This window comes from Chlamydotis macqueenii, chromosome 14 (genome assembly GCF_036417535.1).
Source record: "Chlamydotis macqueenii isolate bChlMac1 chromosome 14, bChlMac1.mat, whole genome shotgun sequence".
Classification (NCBI taxonomy): Eukaryota; Metazoa; Chordata; class Aves; order Otidiformes; family Otididae; genus Chlamydotis; species Chlamydotis macqueenii.
Window position 1 is genome coordinate 11,598,947 of NC_141569.1, and position 24,198 is coordinate 11,623,144.

At 47.4% G+C, this 24,198-nt stretch overlaps 1 protein-coding gene across 1 annotated transcript; it reads left to right on the forward strand.

Moving 5' to 3' along the window:
* The first annotated feature begins 2,782 nt into the window (after positions 1 to 2,782).
* Positions 2,783 to 23,906, forward strand: LOC147598988 (serine protease inhibitor Kazal-type 5-like). Its single transcript, XM_086759239.1, has 15 exons — positions 2,783 to 2,786; positions 3,275 to 3,353; positions 4,197 to 4,257; positions 9,316 to 9,443; positions 9,950 to 10,016; positions 11,694 to 11,821; positions 12,000 to 12,051; positions 14,370 to 14,500; positions 15,096 to 15,177; positions 15,822 to 15,889; positions 16,768 to 16,858; positions 19,207 to 19,334; positions 19,701 to 19,764; positions 22,972 to 23,024; positions 23,469 to 23,906. The coding sequence occupies exons 1-14, from the start codon at positions 2,783 to 2,785 to the stop codon at positions 22,975 to 22,977; spliced, it is 1,089 nt and encodes a 362-aa protein (XP_086615365.1). The 3' UTR covers positions 22,978 to 23,024; positions 23,469 to 23,906.
* Positions 23,907 to 24,198: the final 292 nt, after the last annotated feature.

The window sequence follows — 24,198 nt, forward strand, 5'->3', positions numbered from 1 at the left end:
GCTGTGGCCCATGGCTGGTGCTCAGCAGAGGCTGGAAAATACCCACAGTGAAGCTGGGTGGTTATGCAACGCTGCACGTGAAGTAAAATTCTTCTAAGCCCTGCAGGTGGTCGCTTTACACCCTGAATGATGAGATTTTGATTACCTTTATCTAAGCTACAAATACTGTTAATGGCTGTGAAATCAGCTGGCTCTGGTAAGGGCCATCAAAGCACAGATCTTGGTGGCCTTCTGAGGCTGCAGTTCCTTTGCAGCTCTGTGGGATGTCGTGATGCTCTGCCATGGGAAATCCTTTCACTCTGCAGATGTTACTTGCTGAGACCTTGTAGATCAAAACCCAACTCCCACCATCTCCAGCCTAACAATTTTTAATGAGCAAATACCGCCCTGGAAAGCGTTGACAGTAGGAAAAGCAAGCTGCTTCCCCGGAGTTGGAAGGGACAGCTCGTTGCTTCCATACTGGATCTCCCTCTGAATACAGAGACCAGTTCCAGCATCCCCCACCCTGCCTGGCATTGGTTATAGCGTGGAGAGCAACTTTGCTCTCCCAGCAAGTACAGTTTCCCAAGGCAGCTTCATTCTTCCATGAACAAAAGTTATTGAGCTGTGGGGAGGCTCCTGGCTGGAAGGTGGGACCTTTCCACAGGCCACACTGAGACCTCTGGGAGGAATGAGGCTGGGTGGTGTTAGACACTAGGATACATCTCTCCTCTAGATTCCTCTGTCTTGTATTTCACATACAGAAAAAAAAGTTAAATATATTTCTTAAAAAAATCCAATCCAGCAATAAGCCATCTTGTATCCTTCAGCCTGATGGGTGGGAAGAAGAATTGATAAGCTGATCAGTTTTCAAGGCCAGGATCAATAGGAGCAGTTGATCTGGTGGGCTGTGCAAACCAGCCTGTAGATGATACCGGTGATTCCTGTACCAGGCCTGCCTGAGAAGAGAGCATTGTTGTTTTGACTTGAGGGAGGATCTCTCGCACCACAGGGATGAGTTCCAGTATAAGACCAGGGATGAATAGATTGAAATAGGTGTGACCCAGAGGATAATACTGCCTTCTCCATCTTAATGTACCCATCTGTGAAATGCAAATAATAACAGGGGAACCTTGTTAGGGATTCATTTAGTCCTTTGAAGATGGCATGTGTTACACGCTATTATTGTGATCTTCCAAAGTTGGCATCATCCCTGCTTTTTGGACATCCACCTCTCACTGTTGCTCACTTCCTGATTCATTTCCCCCTCCTCCCTGGCACCATCAAGCTCAGTCAGCAGTGGCAAGGCCTGTCCAGGACAGTCAGCCACATGTCATGGTGGCTCATGGCCTGGGAAGGGTTACACAGATGAGGCCTGTGCTCTGGGTCAAGCAGAGAGCTGGAAATTGCTGCCATTGCATTGCAGGTGTGACCAGGAGACCCTGGACCTTTCTGTGCTGGGGGGTGCACAAACAGCATGTAAGACAGTTCAGAACCCAAGATGCTTTTTGTGACTTTTAGATCAGAGCTAAAAGGTGGATTTGAATAGGAAATGAAACCTGGTGACAGGGAAGGGCGTGACCTATGAGACACTGACCAGAGGAGGATGCAGTAGATGCTGGATTTATGGGAAGTTGTTAGATGCTTTTGGTGCACAGAGATTTGCAAAGTAACTGATCTGAATTAAGCTTATTCATGTTCTTTCCTTTTGAAGCAGTGAGTCTGCTTGTCACAGATTGGTTTTGATGTGTTTTATTTTTCAGTGAAGCTTATTGTCCTGCTCTGGACACGTTTCTGAAGAGATTTTTGCTGAGGCTCCACGTGCTCTAGGATGCACAGGGTGTGCTGTTCACCTGATTCTGAGGCAGATGAAATCAGGAAATTCCCATCATTGCTCTCCTGGCCTCCAGCAGCTCACCCTCCTTGGTGATCTGGCAGAGAGGGAATAGTGCTCCAGGATGCTGAGAGTTAACGCTCTCCACTGCTGCATTTGCAGGGGTGCAGCCAGCTGGTGTGGAGAGTCAGCTGCTGAGCTGGGCTGCACACCCAACACAACAGTGGGAAATGAGCAGCCAACCTGGGAAGGACTTTTCACTGGGTCGGACTGGTGGAGCTCTGCTTTGGGGTCAGGAAGCTCATCCTGGCTGAAGGAACAGGACCGTGGTGTAGATCTCGGGTACCTACAGCGATGGTGGGATTTCAGGGTGACTGAGACTTGTTTCCCTGGAGATATGGGCAGCACTCACCTGAGGGCTGCAGCAGCACTAGGTATGAACAGGGGAGCTCTGAGACAGGTGGCTGTTGCGGTCCAGAAACTCAAACTCGTTTCCATTACTTGGGGCTGATCAGCAACTGAGTTTTGGTTGCAGAAGTGCATGCAAGCAGAAGAGCTTTTTCTAGTGCCATAAAACTTGCTCTTGCATGGGATGTGCGTGGATGAGGTGCCTCCCAAGCTGTGCTGGGGACATGGGTGATGCGTAGCTTTTGCAGCAGAGTCCAGCCCAGGGTGAGTGCACAACTGGGTGTCTCTGGAGGACAGGAAGCTGTCTTGATGTGGGGGTTACCAGCAGAGAGGAGTCCTTTTCCAAGGCGCTAGGCAAGATGCCCAGAACAGACCCTCTCTGTGGGCAGCACTTAAGCAGATGCAGCCTGAAAGGCTGTGTTAGCTTGCGACGCTTGTGTGGCAGCACAATGATCTTCCCTTGATATTTCTTATTTAACAGCTGCAGATGAGCCCAAAGTGAGCTGCAAGGGGCTGCTTACTCTGAACCTAAAGTGTTAATAACGCTGAGACTGATTAAAAATGGGTAAGTGTCTCTGAAGTCCCTGAATTTTGAAATGTCCCACTTTGGAGGTGTAACTCATGAAATACTGCTGAAGCTGAGAGCTCTGGGCTTTGCTCTGGCTGTGAAGCAAAATACCACCTACTCTGGGTTTCCTTTGTTAAACGTGCCAAACAGCTATGCCTCTCCTCTTTTAGCCCTGAGGATCTCTGGGTTGTGAGAGAGGTGCAGTGGTGGGTTGGAAAAGAAAGCTTCAATATTTCAGAGAAATTAAGTCTTAAGCAGTGGTGCTGATGGGGTTGCTCTGAGGGGGAAGAGGTGGCAGGGAGGTAAAAAGTGTGTCAATTGGGACAGAAAAGGACAACTATGGTGGGAATATAGGCACGTCTAGTTTTACTAGAAATATGCAGCATCAAGTTTTCCTACCCATGTTACTTTCTGCTGGGCATGAAGGAGATCACTTGAGCGGGGGATGGGACAGTCTTGAAGGCTGCCTGTGCCGGTGTTAACAGGGCACCTGGAGAAGTGGCAGAGTACAAACTACCTGGGAGCAGATGCTGAGACCTGTGAGGCTGTGAAGGTTGTGGTGATGTGAGCTTGGCTGTGGTGCTCACGAGGAAGATTGAGCAGTGCTGGCAGCACAGACACAAACATGTGTTGCTTTTCCAGTCTGGTCTAAGGACCCAGCAGTGACATTGGGTAAAGTCCCCTTTGCTTCCTGAGTCATGCTGATGATGCTGAAGCCACAGCACTGATTGCAGTGATGTGTTTTCCAATGTAGGGGGAAGAAAAAAGGCAAACAGTGCTGGGAAGGGAACTGTCCCTGGAAGCAGTGACAAAGTAGGTGAAATACAGCCTGCAGATCCTTATCAGGGCTCATTTTGTCCCACTATGGTGGCTTTGGAGACCAAAACACTGCCTTGCTCTGGGGTAAGCATGGGGCTGCAGAGCTCATTTTGAGCATTGAGGGCACCCTCAGAGCTGCTTGGGCTGGAGACTGGCATTCAAGCAATGAAGAGCTGTGAAAGCAGAGATGGTTTAAAATAACCCAACCAACCGGAAAAAAAAAAAAAAAAACTCTCACTCCACCCCCCCACCAAAACCCTCAACCAGTTATACTGGCAGAAAGTTTTCCTTTGAGAAAAACATCCCTAGGTGATGATAAAGCCTTTAGAAAGGAGGTGATCCCATCTGCAAAACAATGCTGTGTCACTAAAGGGAAGAAAAACAATTTTTGAGTGGACAAGGTGCCTCAATTATTTCTATATATCTACAGATACATTCCTGTACAGATACAGCCTGTGAAGGAGTGAAATGTGGGAACATAAAAAAATGGGAGAATTATCATAGGAAAGGGAGTGTAAGCATCTTTGTCACTAATTGAGGTGTGAATCATTTGGCTGCTTATTGGACTCCCTTCCCCGTTCTCCTCAGAATCCCGAAGAAGGAAGAGGTGAATGTCCCCTGTGGCTGTGTCCTGCCCAGCTTGGTGGCTGTAGGACTTTGTCCGTAGGACTCCTCACAATCTCTTGGGTTTCCATCTGACAAGAGTTTGCCTAAATTTCATGTGATGCTCCTATTTCCCCCTGCATTTTTCTAGTTGCTCCTCCATTATTATTTTTATCCTGTTTCCTGTCTTCTAGAAGAATGTGGTGGAAAATGGACCCAGTGAGAGCTGTCCTACCAGGCATAGCATCATTTTATGTTGTTTCCTCTTCCAAAATGTTAACTGAGACATGAACAAAAGGGTCTTTGTAATACTTCTTGCCTTCAGCTGCTCTTCTCAGTGGCATATTGCTCTTCAGCTGTTTGGCATCACTTTTAAATTAAGTTTAGTAAGGTGCTGTACTAAACATTGCTAAAGCATCAGGATGATCTCTCCTACAGATCTGATCCAGCAATACAAACTCCTATGGAAATTAATGGGCTCTCTGGATTCCAGTGCAGGATTGAAACTTTATTGTGTAAATCCGTCTATAAAAGCAATCAAGTGAGTCAGGCAAGGTTTGTTTAATACACTCTTACTGTCATCCCTCATTACTGTGCTCAGGTTTCCTTTTGTAACTCAAGCATACAGGAGCAAGTCCTTCAAGCCATCTGGCTTTGTAGGGTTCTCCCCATCCCTTGACTTCACATTTCATACCATTGCTGTTTTTTGGGGAGGTTGTAATTACACAGTAGTATTTGGGAGGGAAACAATTTTTCTTTTTGAGATTTGGTGCTGAAGATGGTTCTGGTTTTGGTATCAAGGTGTATTTGGGCCGTTACGACCTTCTCCCATGTTTTGGTGTGGGTATAGCTGGTGGACAGGGTGCTGCAGTGGTGGGATGATGGGAGAGAGATGTGATGGTCACAGGGCCCATCTGGGGTCAGGACCTGGGTCTGTCTCTCTTCCTTGACTCTATCTACATTGCCAGGCTGGGAGCTGCTCTCACCTGGCCGGTCTGACTGGGTCTGATACCCACTTTACTTCCTTCAGGAACAGGGTGGTCAGCCTGCTGTCTTTAATTAGGAGGGAATTGTTTCACTCCTCCAAAAGCTCTATTCCTATAAAGGAAAAGAAAGTTTTAAAACCGAAACCCACTTAAAAATGGATGTCCCTTCCTCAAACCCTACCACCTTGTGACTGACTTGTGGAAAGACACCTCAGTAACAAAGAACATCTTTTGGCTTTGTTCTTCAAATGGATTTCCAGCTCTATACACCTTTAAAGTATCATACACTTTTTCTTTGCTTTTTCCATTCTGGATCTTTTATAATCTCTCCCACGGATTTACTGAAACAAGCTATATCAGGTTAGTTCTCTCTTTCTGTTTGCCTCCCCCCAATTCCATGCCCAAATATGAATACAGAAATCATCTCATGGTTCAAGGCAATGCACAGCTCTTCAGATCTGCCGCAGACCGTCTGTATGACCTCGGGAAGTTTACTTTTCTGTTCCAAACTCTCCACAGTGAACCTGCATGTGATTTCACTTTGAGTTGAAAAGAAATGTTAGGGATGACCACACACCAAATTAGGACTCTACTTGCTGGCTTTGGCTCCAGTTGTACACACTAACAGCTATTCTGATTTGAGAAACATGTGGCAGCAATCTATTACAAGGGTTTATACCTGGATTGAGCTGTGTTGGCTTGACTGGACAAACACAATGTCATGCAGAAGTATGTTTTCTTCCTTCCTCAGATGGTGCTGACCCGCTTCTCTGTGCAGCCACAGCCTGCTTGCCTGTGCTTAAGCTCTTCATCGCTCTGATCTGCTGGACTTTTATTTATCCACCTGTTTCAAACCTTGTGAATGACTCTTCTCTCCAAATTCTCCTATTTTTGCCAGAGAACAAGGCACACAGCTTCTTCCCACATAAATCACATTCCAAAGCTTTGATGTCACTTTTATTTTCCTCTCTTGATTCTCCTGAGAAACCCTGCACAGGATGACTACCTTCATTTTTATCTCTTCTTTGGGCTACTTTGCTGGACCCTTTAGCATCAGTAACAACACATCTGTGAGCACTGATCTGCATGAAGACCAATATCTCTGTGGTCTGTCAGGTCGCATGTGGGCTGAGAAAAGGTTTTCACTAATAACATTGGAATTTCATTGGAAGATGACAGGGAAGGGACGAGGATACAGCTATAGTTTTCTCATTAGCACAGCTCCTGTGTGAACGGTAACAACAAACTCGGAGTTTCAGCAAGGCCTCAAACTTGATATTTTTCAACCTTGCCTTAATGCTTACTATTTGGGTTCATACTGGGGTGCTTTAATAAAAGCAGACTGACTTCCAGAGGTCTTGAGTGACCTGGCCATCCTGTTGTCTCTGATGGAGCCAACTTATTAAAATAAACCCCTCTCAGCTGTTTTGTTGAGATATGAAGGGCATTAGGGGTGTGCTGAACTGGGCTCCTTGTCTTACGAACCACCTTAAAGACGGTAAGAATTACTCTGGCTGTGTGGGGAAACTGAAATGATCCATTTATAATTTTCTTACCTTCACAAAATACAGGGAGTGACTAAAATATGTCCTATCCTTATGGAAATTAATTGTGTTAATGCGATCATTAGAATTTAGAGCTACTGTCATCAAACTGGTTTTTGCAGCTAATGATGGTTCTTGGGGAGGTTATGTCATAATGAAGGCGGAGAATCTGGTCATCTATATATATGTGATCTGACCTGAGCCCTTTCTTTGGGTTTCATTGAGCAATGCAGTAATAGAGTCAACGTAGGCAAACAGCTGCCACCCTCACCATGAAAATAGAAGGTGCCTCAGTGGTCCTTGCTCTGGCATTTTTCTGCTTCTTCTCAGGTCAGTAACTTCTGGTGTTCTCTGTGCTGAAATCTGGGACTGGCAGAGGACGTAGCCTGGGAGGTCCTGTAAAGACACTGAGGGAGAGGATTGGAGAGCCCTTGTTCCTTAGAAGCATAGTGGCATAACCAGAAGACCATGTTTTACTGTACTACTTGTATTGATTTGATTTAACACATTCTTGATAATGGCTTTTTCTCTTGCATGTGAATATGGTAAAGTTCCACTGATTGGTGAAAGTATCTATTTAGCAGTTTTAGAAGAAACAAAAAACCCCCTCAATTATCTAAGTGGAAGAATACAGCTTTTCAACCAGACGGAATTTTTGCTTTAAAAGCTTGACTTTGAAGACAAGTGTAATACAATTTCTGGTAAATTCAGAAAAATTGGGATTTCTTGTCAACACTCTTACTAAGGAATGCGTTTTTGTATGGCTACAATAGACTTCAGCAGGAGGTCAGACTTGATGCAATGGTCTTTCACTTTACTGTCTATTTCTATTGAAAAAGAGCTAATGGAGGATTTCTTGATGGTTTCCTGTGATGCCACTGATGTAAGAGAAAAGGATGAAAAGTGTATTATAGCAGCTGTAAGGGGCTTCATGGAAAGAAATGTGTATCAGCTACCTGCCTGGTAACTCATAATTAATTTGTGTGAAGTATTGCAAATGGAATGGACCTTGAAAAGGAATTTGGAGGTTTGGAAAAACAATGGGCTAAGCCTGGTATCCTGATTCTGACTGAAGATGAAGAAAGTGGGGAAAAAAAAAAAATTAGGTAAGGTTAGATACCACTGCTAAGGCAGAGGGGTAGAACAACAGAGGAACAGTAACTGAATAATCCTTGGAACTTGGACTTTAAGAAAGTAACACAGAGAGTTACTGAGAAAAGTAACACAGTAAAGGAGGGCACAAAGACGCAAAAAATGGATGTGCTTTTGCATTTGAATGACAAGAAGTGCAGTGTTCCAGAAAGTCTCTAATGCCCAGTCCTTTCTATCAGTGTACAGTAATGCATTGGATTAGCTTTTATCTAGAGGTATTTGGGGGGATTAGGAAACTGCATCAAGTATTCTGATTGTATGCTTCTGATTTTAAATTTCCCTTCAAAGATTTTCATTGTTGGTTTTTTTTTTATCGCAGATGTTGCCAGCCAAGCTTCAATTAAGGCGAGTCCAACCTTTTCTATTCTGATTCTCCTTTTGTTTTGCCAACTACACTGCTTAATGCATGCTCTGAGCACAGTCGTTTAGACAGACTGTACTTGGATATCATAATGTTTTTTCAGTGGTGGAAAAAGCAGTGAATTGCTCAGTGTTTAGAGACAATACTTCTGTAATACAGCAATGGCTCTAGCTGACAGCATATGTTTGGTGTGCTATGCTGAGAACATACCCGAACAGCTCTGGGCTGGAAATCTCATGAGATTAAGTTAGAAATGGCATGACTTGTATTTCTAAAGATACTTCAGAATTTTGCTTCTGATCCAGTAGAAACCTCTGCTTCTGATAATTACAGAGTTTGATAATTAAAAGAATTAAGGCAAGTCCTTTGAGTCTCAGAAAATTATTTGATTCAATGACTGAGAATTCAGCTCCATTCATGTTTTAATCCAACAAGCTTGTCTCTCCACGGTAAAGACCCTTTTGGAGAACATAGAAGCCAAAAATAACTAAGTGGTTCATTGATTCTCCCTAGTCTGCCTTTCAGTTACCCAGCAGAAGAGACAATAGGTTGATGCAGCTTTACACAGTATTAGTGCTCCGATTCCTAAGAGGATTGTGCTTTTCTGTGCTTCAGCCTTGCACCTGAATCTCTTCAGTCACTCTGGTTGATTCATTACCCGCGCCATCCCACTGGCGCTTCTAGGGCTATATTTTCCGCTCTTGGCTAACTTTATAACATAGTCCTCCCCTGCAGCAGGTAGCAATTTGCAGCTGTTTGCAAATTAAATATGTATTCCTTTTCCCACACGTAATGGGCCTTGCAACGGGTTTTGAACTTTCTCATTGTTTTTTTTCTGCCTCAGGAGCCACGAGCGGGGCTCTGGGTACAGCCTGTACCATGTGTGGTGTGTGGCTATGGATGAGGATGAGGAGTGTGGTAGCCCCAGGCCTGGTGTGAACAAACTATTGCTGTTGAGAGCACATAGCCCACACAAAAAAAAAGCTTCAATGTGAATGAACTCCTCTCAGGATCTCAGTGGTCTCTGAGGAAGCCTCCACTGACTGTCCTCTGCTTTTCAGAATGAGTGCATGAAAATTTGGTCACTTCTGCGCAGTGGGAAGTTTTCCTGTCCCACCACCAAGGAGCCTGTCAGCAGCCCGGATGGCAAAGCAGACATCAATAAATGCCTGATGTGCCAAAGGCTGATGTGAGTATCAGCCACATACCGGCTCACGCGGCCGTGCTGCCTGTGCTCATCACGTCCCTTCCTGTAGCGATAAGCCTGGTCTCAGAAGGCTCTGTCTCACTCGGCAGTGTAAAATTGAAGTCCTGGGCCAGACAGACCAGTTTGTAGCTCTTCAGCAACCTGTGAACCCAGTAGTACTCTCCAGCTTGTCACATGGAGGGGACACACCACAGGGTGTGAGGAGCAAATCCAGGGTGAAAACATAAGTAGATTTAGTTTCTTGTTTCCATAGATGGTGTTTAATAGGGTGGAAACACCTGGATGTTAGGCAGAGAGAAAGGATGGCAAAATATCCCCAGTGCAGAGATGCTAAATACCCTGGGCTGGAGCCCCAGTGCTGGTCCGTCCCACCGCCTTGTGCAATGGGGAGGTGGGGTTGGCAGGACTGGCCTTTAAGCACCGGCTATTTTGGTTTTACATCAGAGGACTGTACACTGCTCTGTCACTCACACCTCCCTTTCTTGCAGGGAAAGAGACTCAAAGGACAAAGGGAGTGGTGGAGAGGTGAACAGGAATGTGAACTCCTTGGGAGAGGTGAGGTGAAACATCGCTACCAAAGCCAGTTTTGTCTGCGTGCCGGCAGCAGGATGATGCGGTGGCGTTGCGTCTTCTGCCTCTGACCCACTTGCTGAGTGCATTTCCTTGTCTGCGGCGTGGGAAACGCCGGCTTGGCCGGTGGGGAAGGGCCCGGCAATGCGCCTGCAATGGGAGCAGGGCAAATGTGCTCTGCTTCGGCAAGAGGGTCTGCAGGAGCATGAGGCTTTGTGCCATCCATGAGTATAAAAGAAACCAAAACTCCTCACGGCTCCTCCCAGGCAATCTAGTCCCTGTCGGGCAATTACTGACACGGCATGTGTGGTCTGTGCCTGAGCCAGAGTATAGGCTTAGGAGGATACCTGCGTGTTTATAAGGCACACCATTGGCATCTGACAAATAATTAATAGTAATGATGGTGCATGTGAGCTGTGACTAGGGCAGGGTGTGGGAGCAGGCTGGCTCTAATTGTCTCTTGTTTATCTTGTTGATGCACCTGGCTGGTTTCTTTTACCTGTAGCTGTTTTTTCTAGATAGCAGCTCTTTATGTGGAGGGACTTGTCTTTTTGAGCTTTGGTTTTTTTTAATCTGGATAGAAGCGAATTGGTTTCCATCAGATAGTGTTGGTTGCAGTGCTTTGGTTTTTTTTTTTTTTTAACATCTGGTTAAGCAGGGTAGCTTTCTAGCTCTTGTGTGTCTGGGCAATTTAAAGGCTTTATAAAGCACAGCTGTCCTAAGAGACATCTTTAAACCCCTGACTTGCCAAATTGTGGTCTTAAAGGCAGAAGGACAATTTTACAGCATCAAGAAGAGACCTACAGTGAATTTCTTTGTTCAACCATAGATTTTCTGTCTGGCTTTCGGCAGGTAATTTTCTGGGCTTGACTTCCCGATCTGAAGAGCTGGGATAAGCTATCAAACCATCTCTCTTACACAATGTGAGAGGGGAAAAAATGCAGATGGCACACCAGATAACCTTAAAAGTGCTGCATAAAGGATCCTAGAGGCTTCACATGTAGCATGTGTTTCTTGTGCTACAAACCTGCTTGCATGTCTTGAAAGTCAGAGGAAAGCTGTTCAGAGGAAATTAAAGACCAGGCTGAAATGCTTAAGTAGGTTTTGCTACAAAAGCTTTTTGTGAAAGAGTGCTTTACTTCAGTTAATGCATGTTAAATGGAAGGTAAAAATGCCCACCTCTTACTCTCGCATACTTGAAGAGGAAATGTGCAGGGATTTTTTTTTTTTTAGTTCCTGCAACTTCGTCTTCTTTCTGTGCATGGATTTTAAAATTCTTGGTAATGTGTTCACTCATGAGAGATGGGAAAACTGACTTCCTCATGCAAAATTCACTAAGAAATTGTAGTTTTTATATTTGCAGTAGAACCTAGGTCCTTCGAGCAGGCTCTTGCATGTCTCACCTATTAGAAATAGAAAGAAGACTACACTGGATGCAAAAGACAAATGTGCTCGTCTAAACATACGGATTTGTTTATGTTGCATGCTATAGTTTAAGAGAAAACATCCAGGCAAACCATGGTTTTCCACTGAGTTACACCTCAAGGAAACGAAACAGTGTTTGAAATGTAATTCCTTGGGTGGATAATCCTTTGTGGATTTGCCAGAGATGCGTCCCTCTGTCAGCATATCTGTGTCATCCATGTTTTGGTGCTTCCACAGGATGAATGCCGAGAGTTTCGGGATCTTTTCAAGAAAGGGAAACTTTCCTGCACTAGAGAAAATGACCCTGTCCGGGATTCCTCTGGGAAGCAACACAGCAATAAGTGCATCATGTGTGCGGAGAAGTTGTGAGTAGAGGAAAAAACACAGCTTTTTCTGTTAAATTGAGAAAGCGTCTGCTGGAGCGACCTGGCCGCTGCTGCCAGCGCATGGTATCACTCACCGCTCCTGCAGCGGCTGGTGGGGAAAACCTCGCGCTCCCTGGAGCACCGTGGTATTCACTTTCTCATCTTGCTTCTCTTCCAGCAAAAGGGAGAATGAGCGGAAGTTATCTAAAAACAGGCAAGGAAAAGATAAGGTGAGATTCAAGCATTAGACTGGTCAATATAAAACCTTATTGGGTTTTCACCCAAGGTAGAGAAAAGGCAACATTATTATTCTTAGTTGCTCTGTCTCCAGTGATTTAACTTTAGATCCACTTTCCTTTCCCTCCTTATTTCTTGTTCATGCTTTTGAATCTCCCGAGTGAACAACTTGTGCCTGAATGTTGTGGTGTGTCCTGCTGACCTGTGGATGTAGGGACAGGCAAATTCCATCAGACCAAGAAACCAGGTGTGCTGTGCTGTCCTGAAACCTGGCTCGAGGGTGGAGAAGGCAGGGCTGCTGAGTGTGCTAATTAAGTGAAAAAGATAAATCTGGGTGAAAAGTTCTAAATCTGAACTCTGCAAAGCTCAAGAGATCATTGTATTCTGGGAGGAGAGCTCAGCCCTGCGCTATCTCCATGGCTCAGTTTTAGCTTTTCTTGTTGAAGACTTTGTTCTCTCGGAGCTGCTATTCACCACCTGCCACCCTGCAGCCACCATGTCCCTGTGCACTGATGCTTTGCTGGCAAAAGCAGCTCTGTAAGGGGGGAAAAAAGTCACGTTCCAGCACTTCCCTTTTGATTTCTGCTATGGTAGGGACTGGTGTGGTCCCCTTAAGCCTCAGTCTTGAAGATAATCCTGTTTCAGTGCTTTTTCCAATGAGTTTGGCACAAAAAAAATGGAAGTGCAAGTGGAATTTGCTGCTGGCAAAGCTGGGAGGCAGTATCAGCAGAGGAGGATCAGCAGATCACTCAGGACTAATTGGATAGCGCTGAGGCCTGGAGTAATAGAAACAAGATAAAATGTAATAACAGTGCAAGATCACACAGTCAGTGATTAACAAGAATTCCTGCTTGTCGGTTAGAAGTGACAAAGGATAAGAAGGCTCTGCATTTATTAGTGGGTCAGGGATGTGACGGGCCATGAAAAAGGCAAATGCGAGGCTCGGATGTGCTCAGCACGGTTTTTGCGGCAGAGGTTGGGAAGTTAACAGAGCTCCAGAAATGGCAGCTCAAAGAGAGACCGCTTGAGAGACGCTGTTAGGGGAAGGCAAATCTGACCCAGAGGTGGAGGATTGAGGCGCTGAGCCGGGCTGGTCCCAGGGAATGAGGGGCTGGGATAGCTTTCCTGGACTTGTTGGGGAGAGAAGGCATTGCCTGAGCTGCACAGGGGTGCAAGCACATACTGGTGATGGGGGGAAGAAGTGAGGCTCTCGGGCAGCCCCTCTCCAGTGGGGTGTGACATTTATTTCTGATGGGAGCAATGCAATGTGGCTGCTACAAGCCACAGGAGGTGCAGGCTTGTTCTGTGCCAGATATCTCTGCTAGCCATGGCTAGTTTGGCTCTAGGGAAATGTGGGGGTTTGTGCTCTGAGCATTTTGATGGTGTTAGTCCAGTAGCAAAGCTGAGGTACCCCAGGTGGGATGCAGGATGCAATGCTGGGGAAGTCCTTCCCTGGCAGAGAGGATGAGGTGCTGAAAACTTCCGAGCAAAGCAGAGGATGAGGCCAGTGACCTGCTAGGGACCTTGATGCAAGCTAGCCCAAACCCTCCTGTGTGCAAAATGGGCAGAAAATTGCAAGTGTTAAAACCTATTTGTAAAAAAAATACAGGGTGAGTGGGATCCAGTTACTTATCGTCTGTACTTGCAGTTTGGAATTGGCTATTGCATTGTCTGAAATAGTTGAAATGAGGGGGATTGAATGTTTACATCCATCTTATGTAAGAGGGGCAAATTAACATGGTTTCTGTACAGCGAATTTGAACAGGGAACAAATTAATCATCCGCTCTCCAAACAACCTTCCACTGCTTATGGACTATTAAGTGTGTTTGCATTGTGCTTTTATGTTTTAACTGCTGCTTCTTGATTGACACGTCCCAAAGTGTGGTTGGTTTGGGGGGTACTACCCATTTTGTAAATGAAATTATTATCTGAGCTACGATCTGGGAAAAGGCTGGAGCTGTGTACTAAGGATGTTGGGAGAAGTGGGAGGGACTTCATTACTGTATCGGTCACATCACTGGCATGCCTTGGATAGCCCAACAAAGAGAATAATAATTAGTCGGACCATACTAGAAAACTCCCAACACGTGCTGTGCAGGCAGAGGGGCCAATAATTTTTCTGACTCACTCCTCTGTTGATACACTAAGTGGCTGGTGCTGCACACCCTCTTCTCTTGCCCACACCCAGGCTTTCCTGTGGAGCATTTATGATGGTTCAATACTTTCCTGGCAGGAAACCCCAGGTTTCTAAGAAGCAGATCAATAAGGGAAGGAGGACAGGGTGCCCTAACCACCGCCCTCCTTCTGCAGGACGACTGCAGTGAGTATCGCTCCCAGTTTGAAGCTGGTGGAAGACTGTCCTGCACGAGGGAGAATAATCCTGTTCGGGATTCCTCTGGCAAGCAGCACACCAACAAATGTCTCATGTGTGCTGAGAAGTTGTGAGTACAGCTTCCTCTGAACAGCAAGAGCCAAAAGGGAAACCTCCTGCTGTGAAACCACAGCTTCTGCCTGTGGAGCTGCATCTGGGCGACGCCTGGGAGTCTTGCACCCCAGTGTTGCTCCAAGAGATGCTCTGGCAGTAGGGCTACGGCCATTGCCCCTCTTCCCAATTCTCTTTCAGTGCAAAGGGCCCAGGGGCAGGTGAGAAGCAGCGTGGAGTAGAGGAGGAGAAGCAGGCTTGATAGAGAGCAACCCCTTTCCCAGGGGACTGTCAGGTGTGGGCAGCTCCTGAGGAGTTTCCCATGCGTGTACTTTGCCTTCCAGATGCTCTCTCTACTCCCATAGAGTATATGCAGAAGCAGCCCTGATATGAAAGCAGCCACCTGGATCCAGGATGTAGCGTACAGTGGGAATGGTGAGGAGAAGGGAGAAGGCTTAGGGGTGGGGATTAGGAACAGGACCACCAGGAACAGGGACTGTGTATGGGGAGGAGGTACATAATGGCATGATGCTGGCTTACAGGGCAGCCCTGGGCCACGGTGGCTCTCACACTGCCATAGCACTCTCTTTTCCCCTCCTCTCCCCTTCTTCCAGCAAAAAGGAAGCCCAAAGAGGAGGTCAGTCTGGTGGAACTGCTCAGCGCAACAAACAGCTTGCTTCAGACAGTACAAGCCAGGTGAGATGAAGCTCGGAGAATGTCCTAAGCTCTTAGAAAGGGGCAAATGAGAGTCTGTGGGATCCTGATGGCCAGGAACTGTCTGTGGTCAGCCTGGGGTGACCATGGTGCTTGGGTTATTTGAGCCAGCTAACAATGAGGGAGAAGCAGGTTGTATTGCAAAGCCTCACTCATTCGTGGGATGGACCTGTGTATAAGCATACCAAGTGGGCAGGTTTGGACCTGGCAGAATGGCCCCTCTTGCTTTCCCAGTGGTTTGATGCTATATATGAGGTAAAGGGCAGATTCAGACTCCCCACAATCCTGTCATCCCTCAGATGATAACAACTGGTTAGCCTGAAACTGAAAGCCTGTTTGGAGCAAGCATTGTAGGACCATAGAATCATTTGAGTTGGAAGGGACCCTAAAGATCATCTAATTCGAACCCTCCTGCCCTGGGCAGGGACATCTTCCGCCAGACCAGGTTGCTCAAAGCCCCATCCAGCCTGGCCTTGAACACTTCCAGGGATGGGGCATCAAACCTGCTTCTCCAGAAACAGCCCTGTGATTCCCTGGGTGTGGGAGAATGAGCTTTACTTTCTCTCTGGTTGTATAAAAGTATGTTCTGTGCTTGGTTGTTGAACGTGATCCTATTCCTTTTGCAGAAGAGCTGTGGTGGGTCAGTGTCACAGCAGGGTGTGAATGAGAGAAGGCCCTTCTCATCAAACAGAGGGTGAGTAGAGCAGCACTTGGGATGGCAGCCTGTCCCCCCCAGCCACACCACAAGCCCTGGCACCAGTTTTGGACCCCTTCTACCTGTATATTTTTTTTCCCTAGGGGTGGTTAGGAGGTTAATTGGAGCTGGAATGGTTCAGTAGGACGCAAGTGGCATTGTCTGGGATGGAGAATTGAACACTGCAATGTTTGGTGCTCAGTACAGCACTTCTGTCCACTGGCTGAGCTGGTGATGGGGAAGAGACACGTAGAGCAGGGCATGTTTCTCGTGCAGCCTTTGCTCCTTGTTGTCCTTGACTTTCCTGTGCACAAAGCACTGGTGATTGCTGTGCCCAAAATCCCCCTCAGGATGACTTTGCCCAGCAAACTCTGTCTCCTGGCAGGGCACATGTGTCTGCCTGGCCCTGGCTCATCCTCTCCCTCTGGCTTGGAGGCAGTGCCTGATGCACCACATGCTCTCTGGGCACTGGTCAGGCACTCCTGTGTGTTTTATAACTGCTGGACCTGAGCAGGACTCAGTTGCTGCTTTTTTAGAACCTTTGCTGGGGACCTTTGAGATGTCTTGCTTTCGGCTGGTGCAGTCCCTTCATCTCCCCACCCACCAAGCGATGCCAGCAGACAGAGGGGTGCAGAGCCCTGGGGTGGTGGTGATGCACTTGGGCTGAGCACAGGGCAAGGTTTGTCCTGCTTTTGGCTGCCTCCCTGTTGGTATGTGGCTGGGGGCCTTCTCGCCCTCTCCTCTCATGGTGGGTGCTGCTGTAGTGCAAACAGCTCTCCAGAGGCTGTGGGGGTCTTTGGGGAGGGTGGGTTTGCATTGCACTCACCCCATCTGTAGGTGAGGTGTGATGAGCTGCCTCTGGTCTCTCTCCCTGCCAGCCCGCAAGGAAACGCAGCTCAGAGCGGTAGGAACCGCAAGCCAGCACCTGGCAACAAAGCACAGAGCAGAGACACGGACGTCTACCAGCTGGTAAACCCACCTCCTGCATCTCCTGTTCCCACTGTGACCTCCAAGCTTCTTGCTTGGCCCCATGTCCTCAGAAGGATTTAAATGAGTGAAAACATCTGTAACCTGATGCTAGCCCCTGTATCCCCCGTCAGTGAAGCAGAGGGAAGGGGAGCAGGGCTGAATGTGCCCTAATGGGACCCTCCTAAGGCAGTTATGCTTCTGGGGTTGGCTCCTTATGAAGGTGCATCAGCTGTGAGGGTGCTGGTCTTGAGCTCAGGCTGGATGCCCTGTCCCACCCACAGCCAGAGTGGGGTGAGGAGTGCCACCCCCCACATGTTGAGAAGGTGCTGAGTCAAAGGCCATGGCCAGAGCAAGGCGATGGGGCTGACCAGGGGGTGAGGGCAAGATTGGCAGGGGGAGAGAGTGCTAAAGGGGGAAACATTGAGTGATAGGTGATGACTGTGTGTGGAGTAATGTGGGAGGAAGATGGGAGTGTCTGCTCTCCCTTGTCTCCACAAAAAGAAAATGCAATAGTTTCAACAAAGCTAAAAGTAGAAAATATTAAACTAATAAGGCAAAATAAGTTACCCTAGAAAGAGTGACTAAACTGTGGATCTTGCTGTCACAGGGTATTGCCAAGAGCTAGGATGGTTAAAAAAACAACCTGACGTTTTCATCCATCCAACATTTGCATGGAGTAATTTAAATAACACTTTGGAAGGGATAGGCAGTGTGTTTCTGTGGGGCTGGAGGGACCTTACTACCAACTGCCTTAACTCCCTCTGAAGCCTCTGTCACTGAACACTTTTAAAAATGGATATTTGAGTAAAAAAAATCCCAGTAGGTGGTTCAGGTACAGCAATTTTGATGCATTCCAGAGGAAGCATTAGGCCTAATAACTCCATCCTGCTCCAGGGCTTAGTGGTATTTCCTGGTAGCACTGGAGGAGTGGATGCTGATAAGCCTGGCTGATGAGAGGTGATTCAGAGAGCAAATCTGCTCCTCTCCCCTTTCTAGGGCCACCCATGGGTTCTGTCACAGGCAGCTCCAGTTCCCCAGAGCCAAAGGAGCGGTGGCACTGGCTGCTGGGAGCTGTGATACGTGGGGCTGCGGGTTGGGTGGCCACCTGCCCCGGGCAGTGATGCAGGCGTGTGGGTCGTACTGCGGGCAGCGGTGTCTGGCACACAGGAAGGTATCAAGCAGTAAATCACAAAGGTCAGCGTTTCTTGCCTTCATGTCGTTGGTAATTACCCAGATGAGAGAGGAAGCAGCACATTAATGAAATTAGCAAATGACGTTTAACCAGCAGGTGCGATCATGGCACCCCAATGTCACCAAACCCCCCGTGCCACTTGGCATGAAACCTTCCTTCCCTGTGGTGCTCCCCGCCCCAGGGTGCTGTCGATAAACCGTTGGTTTGTGCTAAAGCGTGCATCTCCAGGTGGGACAGGAGGCGAAATGTTCTCTCTGTCCCAGCTGCAGCTCTCCTCCGATCGTACCATTTGCAGTCCTTGCAACATGTTTTATAGCAGCTGGAGAAGGGGATGGGAACCCATTAGTCACTCCTTTGTTCTTTTTTCAACACCTGGAGCTGAGGTGGGTGGCCAGGCTGAGGAAGGGGCTGTGTGTGTGCCACGGCACAGGCTGTGGTATCTTTGACCTCTACAGCTTGAGATCTGCTGTGACCCTGCCCTGCTGTGCTCGTAGGGTGGAGACCCAAGTGCGAGAGGCTTTTGGGGTCCCCAAAGACCACTCCTTCTGCTGTGCATTTGTCCTGCTTGTGCCACGTGTGGTTTGTAAGGCAAGCTGTGTCTAAGTGTTCCTGTTGTCATGCTCTAGAGGAACCAAGAGGGCACCCTTATTTAGCCGTAGCTGTTCGTATTTGCTGCTGTCTCTGAATTCAGTGGGTGTCAGAAGCTGCGCTGCATGTCATGCTGCCCTTGGGCAGCGGGAGCCTGCTGTAGAGGTTTTTCCTTAATTTTGGCCAGTGAGTTTAATCTTCATTCTGGAAGGATGGAATATCATTAAAGCTCTGATAATGAGGACTAGGGACAGGTAGAAGTAGTTTTCATCATCTTGTGGATCCTTGGTGAGAGAAATAAACCTGACCTGGACCAAGGTGCTGAGGTGGGTCAGATGAATGGGTCTGTGCCTGGCAGTGGGCAGGGAGGGCTCTGTCCACAAAAGCTTGGCTGGCTGATCTGACAAGAGACACCATCTCTTTACAAGCCTGGCCTTGCTGGAGGTGTGGTGGATACGCTGCAGGGCAGAGGGGCCCCATGGCAAGGCTTGGGTTTAAGCACTTTTGTGGCGTAAAGGAGGGTCTTGCAAGTGAACCAGCACCAAATGTGATTTCTTTCTCTCTTCAGCTGGACTGTGATCGAATTCTGCATGGGGTAAAGGGTGGAAGGATTTTCTGCAGCAAATCCTCACAACCAGTCTGTGGCACTGATGGGAAAACATACAAAAATGAATGTGACTTGTGTTCAGCTGCCATGTGAGTAGGCGGAGAGATTTCAGTAATACAAGGCCATCCACCGTTCCCGAGTGTCTTTTGCAGCACAGTGTTTGTTTTGATATATCATGACTCACTATCAAGTGTGTCCTTGGTGCCTTGCTGTTAAGCAAACATAGATCAAAACGCTTGAGATTAATCTGATGACAGCTAATTAAGATACACAAGTTTCCAGAGTCCCCTATTCCCTTTCTGCCCGATCATAAGATTGTTTGGGGAGCAATAAATGCCATCATATTGGAAGTGGCATCAAAGTATTAAGGAATCCACAGGGGACTGTCATGCTGATGGCAGGGAGCTGTGGCGTTGCAAGTGAATAATAAGCAATGCCTTGTCCTCCCTTTGCAGGAGAGCTTCAAACTACATCACGATAAGCTATCGAGGTGAATGCCGAAGGCCTGCCCCTGAAGTGGTAAGCGGCATGCTGCGGCCGGGCTGGGGAAACATCAATCTTTTCCTTTCCCCTTGTGAAACTCCCCTGTTGGCACCGTCACAGCTTGTGGGGGCCTGATCCAGGAGAGTGAAAAATGAGAAGCAGCTGGCAGTCAGTCACCAGCTGCCTTGCTGTGCTCTTCAGCAATAGCTGGGGGTCTGCACCTTGACCCTGCAGGCAGGCTAACTAGCAGGTTAATTGAATTAATAAGTTAACTGAACCAACGGGTTAATTAAAGCCAGGCTCTGTGGTTGCTTTTCAGGCATGTGGTGCAGCACTCTGGCACTGTTAGGGTCACATTGAGGAGTCCTGTAGTTTGGGATGGCTTGGTTGTACCGCAGGCTGGGAGGAAGTGGTGTACTGGAGCCCCCATCTCCCTCTTTTTTTTTTTTTTTTTTTTTTTACACTCTTCCCCCTGCAGAGGGATGTTGCTGAGAGGTGGAGAAAACAGCCACCCAAAGTGCCTCTTGGCTGTGTGTGGCATCCCATTTCTCACTCCAAGTGCGTGCTGGGAAGCCAGCCTGGCCCCTGCATCTGTGGCAGGATCATTAGAGCCCCAGGAGTGGGGTGCTTGTAGTCCAGATGTTTAAATACAGGTTCAGAGTTGGATTTAATTTATAACCTGGGCATAGTTCAGACTTGGATTTAGTATCTAACTTGGGCGCAGTCTCCATGTTTTACCTAGGCTGTATGGTAGGAGAGTGACATGTCTAAGAAAACATCTGGCTGTCCTCCTGGGACTTTGGTGAGGCCAGAAAGACCAGAACTGCATAAACCATAAAGGGCTCATTTAACAAATAATACCCAGGGAGATGATTGGGAAATGAAAATTATTCACTAAGGGGAATACTTCTGTGAAAGATCTTGAGCCTTGACATCTTGTGTGATCCCACATAACAGATGAGTTAAATATTTCTCAGTTATGCTTTGTCTTCCCACCAGTGGAAGCTCGGCAGTCTCCAGCACTTTGATTTGCAGCCAGAGTCTCCCAGTTTTGTCTCTTGAGTGTGTGGGATGCTCTGTGGTACCCAGGAAGGACTGTCCTCTGTATTGGCGTGAACTCTTGAGAAACTAAATATTTGTCCCTGGGGAAATACTGAGATTTGTTCCCCATCCAAACCTGGAGAGAATAAAAATATTGAACCAGACAAAGAGAAGTTTTGTAAAGCTTTGGATGGGAGCTTTGACTTCTGAATATGAATTTGGCGTCAGTGGCTTTGTAGGCAAGGAGAGCTTTTCTGTGCGATAGTGTCGTGCCATGCCTCCCTCTGCGCAGTGCCAGGGTGCCAGCAGATCCCCAAAACATTAAAAAGCAAACATCTCTGTTCCTCTTTTTCTTCTGTAAAACAGTAGAGTACTCTCAACTTCGGTTAAAGTTGAAGAAATTGTAGTGCAGAGAGAAACAGTTTTGCCTGTGATCGTATGGGGAGGCCTTCGTGTTTCGGCCTTTAGTGTGATGGACCACTGCTGGCTCATGTGTTCTGGGAGTGCAGGGGGACCAGGTGCTATGCAAGCCAGTTGGTCAGTCTGCTCATGCTGCCCAGGACAGATGAGACTGGGTATACCATGGCAGCTGAAAAAGAGAGAGAATTCCCACAAAACTGCACCTAGTCTGGAATTCCTCACTATTCTGTGTTTTACCAAGCTGTTACAGCTCTCAAGCCTTTGCGGTTAGAGGAATATGCCACTTACTGAAATTCAGACAGCTTGTAGCTGTGTGAAGTATTCCAAGGAGGGCTGGATGCAATTAAAAGGGAGAGTGATAAGCTTTTTCCTTGGGGCAAAAAAAGCCAAACATAAAGCTCCGAGTGGCAACGATTTACTCTTTATTAATGTATATTATGTCACCTGAAGAATCAGATTGGAAGTCTATGGAAGCCCATTTCCTTGGAAAACCTTCTGAGTCCATCAAAAATGTTCCCTCCTTCTCAGCTGGAAGCTTATGAACAATGTACAGACCAATGTTGTGTTCAGCACAGAAATTCATGGTCACTTGCAGTATAGTGAATTCTTTCTACTAAGGATGCAGGCAATCAATATATGCTACTAAAACCCAGAGGAAACCAGCTCCAGCAGTGCTTTTGGCATCAGAAATTATTTTAGACAGTTGCAATGTGCAGAATGAAAATGCGAAGGCTTCTCTTTAAGCTTTGGAGGAAGATAAGAAATTGTTACTCCAAAATGTAATGTTTCCTTGAGTTGTATTTTGAAATTATCCATGGAGGGTGCTGGGTCACCTTGCAAAAAAATGTGTGTCCAAGCCACCTCATCCCTTTGCAGCTCAGCATCTGCAGCCACTCCTGCCTGCAGAGCTCCTACTGGATTTCCAGTGTTTCTGGCAACTCTCCCTGCCTGGTGGCAGATTGATCTCGGGGAGGGATGCTTGTGGGAAGGGATGGGAAGCGGTGTGGTTTGAGGGAGATCTGACACTAAAGGGTGTAACTGTGCACTGCTGTGGTGGAAACCTTGCTGCAGAGAGAACCTGTCCCTGAGGCCTTGGCCTGGCTGGTGTCTGAGCTCACCACCTTCCCCGGGAGGTCTGTGCCATAACCAAATTCCTTTGATTCCAAGCTACTTTACTGCAGATGAATGTAGTAGGTCTGAGTCCTGGGTTTAGATATCTTTTTTTTTGGTAAGCTAGCTGGCCACTAGGTCCTGCAGTGCTATGTCATATGGGTGAATTAATTGTGGGTCTTTCCTGTACATTTCACTTTTAATGCTGCATATCTTGCAGTTCCTTTACTTGTTCAAAGGTTTTTTCATAAATCATAAGTCACCAGTCTGCCTACGTTAGTCAATAGATCAGGGAAAAAAGGGGGATATCCAGTTTCTCCTTTTTTTTTTATCTGTTTTTTAACAAACAGGTAACTCCCAGGTTTGTAATGGGCAAGTCCCTGTTTTCTTACAGTGCTCTTTATTTTATCATATTTCTTTTTAAGGTGGCAGAAGGAGGAAAAAGAAAGAAGCAGGATCTTTCCTGGTTAGGTAGTAGGTGTGGAAAGCACCTGGCTTCGGGCTGAATTTGGTCTTGTTTTCCCAGGTTGGCAGCGACCCAACCTGCCTGCCCTGGTGCCAGGCTCTGCTGAGCTGGCTGGAGGGGCTGTCACACTGGTACTGGTGCTCTGCAAGTGTCACACAGCAGTGATCATGCTTGGGGATGGACTTATTTTTTGCTCTTTCTTCCAGAAGTAATGGAGTGCAGTCTGCCAGCAAACACCAGGGATCAGCTGTGACCAAAGGTACAGAGAGGGACAGTGATTTATCCCCTCTTGGCCAGCCTGTCATCTGGAGGCTGCATTTCACAAGGGTTGGAGTGTCCAGCCTTGCGTGGGTGGGCTACAGGGCTGGGGCAAAGGGCTCTGCAGCATGTTTTTCCCTCTCAGTGCAGCCAGGGGATGGTGGGGCTGAGCTTGTGGGAATGTGCAGACTTTCTAGTGCCTGCAGTAATGGGCTCTGCCCGTTCCTTTTGCCCAGCTCTGTTCTTTCAGCCAGACTCTCCCTGTGGAGCGGGGAGGATGCTGGCAGAGCAGTGTGCTGCTCTCCTCCACTGAAGGGAGGCAGGGCTGGCCCAGAACCCCTACAGAGCATGGGAGCATCACAGCTTTGAGGTTTCTTCAGGGTCCTTTCAGGTCCCTTTGCCTTCTGAGACTGTAGTAATAAACATCTCTCTCCTGTTTCCCTAGGGCAAGTAAAGGAAGAGTTGATGTCAAGCATCAGGGGAGTTGCTGAGTCCCCAGGACTGCTAGAGCTGCCTTCATCCCCTTCTGCAGCAAAGGGAGCCTGTCCTTGCTCAGGTGGAGGGCGAAGGGCTGTGGGGACCCAGCAGTGCCTTCCCAGGTCTGCCCCACATGTGCCGTTGTGGTCTCTACCGCCCTGCTGTGTCTTAATGTGCTTCTACAATAAAGATAACTCAGCAGCTTCATGTCACTTTTCTTCACTAAGCCTTGCCAGAGGGACACACAAGTTCCCGCTCTGGCTTTACAGCACCTGCCTCTTAGGCAATAACCAAACACAGACACCCCTGGGGTGTGCCAGCTGCTGTAAATACCTGGCAAAGATGTTGGACCTAAGGAGGAAAAGCATGGTCTGGGTTGTTGTGAGGAGGGACCAGGGGTCAGGTTCTTTCTGACTTATTGTGGGGTCTTGGGTCAATCACTTCACCACCCTTTCAGCCCTTTCCTCTTGTCTGTAAAACAAACATTAAAAGATATTTACCTACCTCAGAGGGTTGTTTTGAGATTTAATTGGTTTACATTTGGAAACCCACAGAGGAAAATTGGTTTTAAAGCACCCCATGTGTTGGGCTGGTAGTTTAACTGTTGCAGTAAGCGTTCTGTTCCAAACTCCTCATCCGAGGCACTGGGAAATCCAGACCACTTTGAGCAGTTTTGGGAAGAAGATAATTTGACTGGT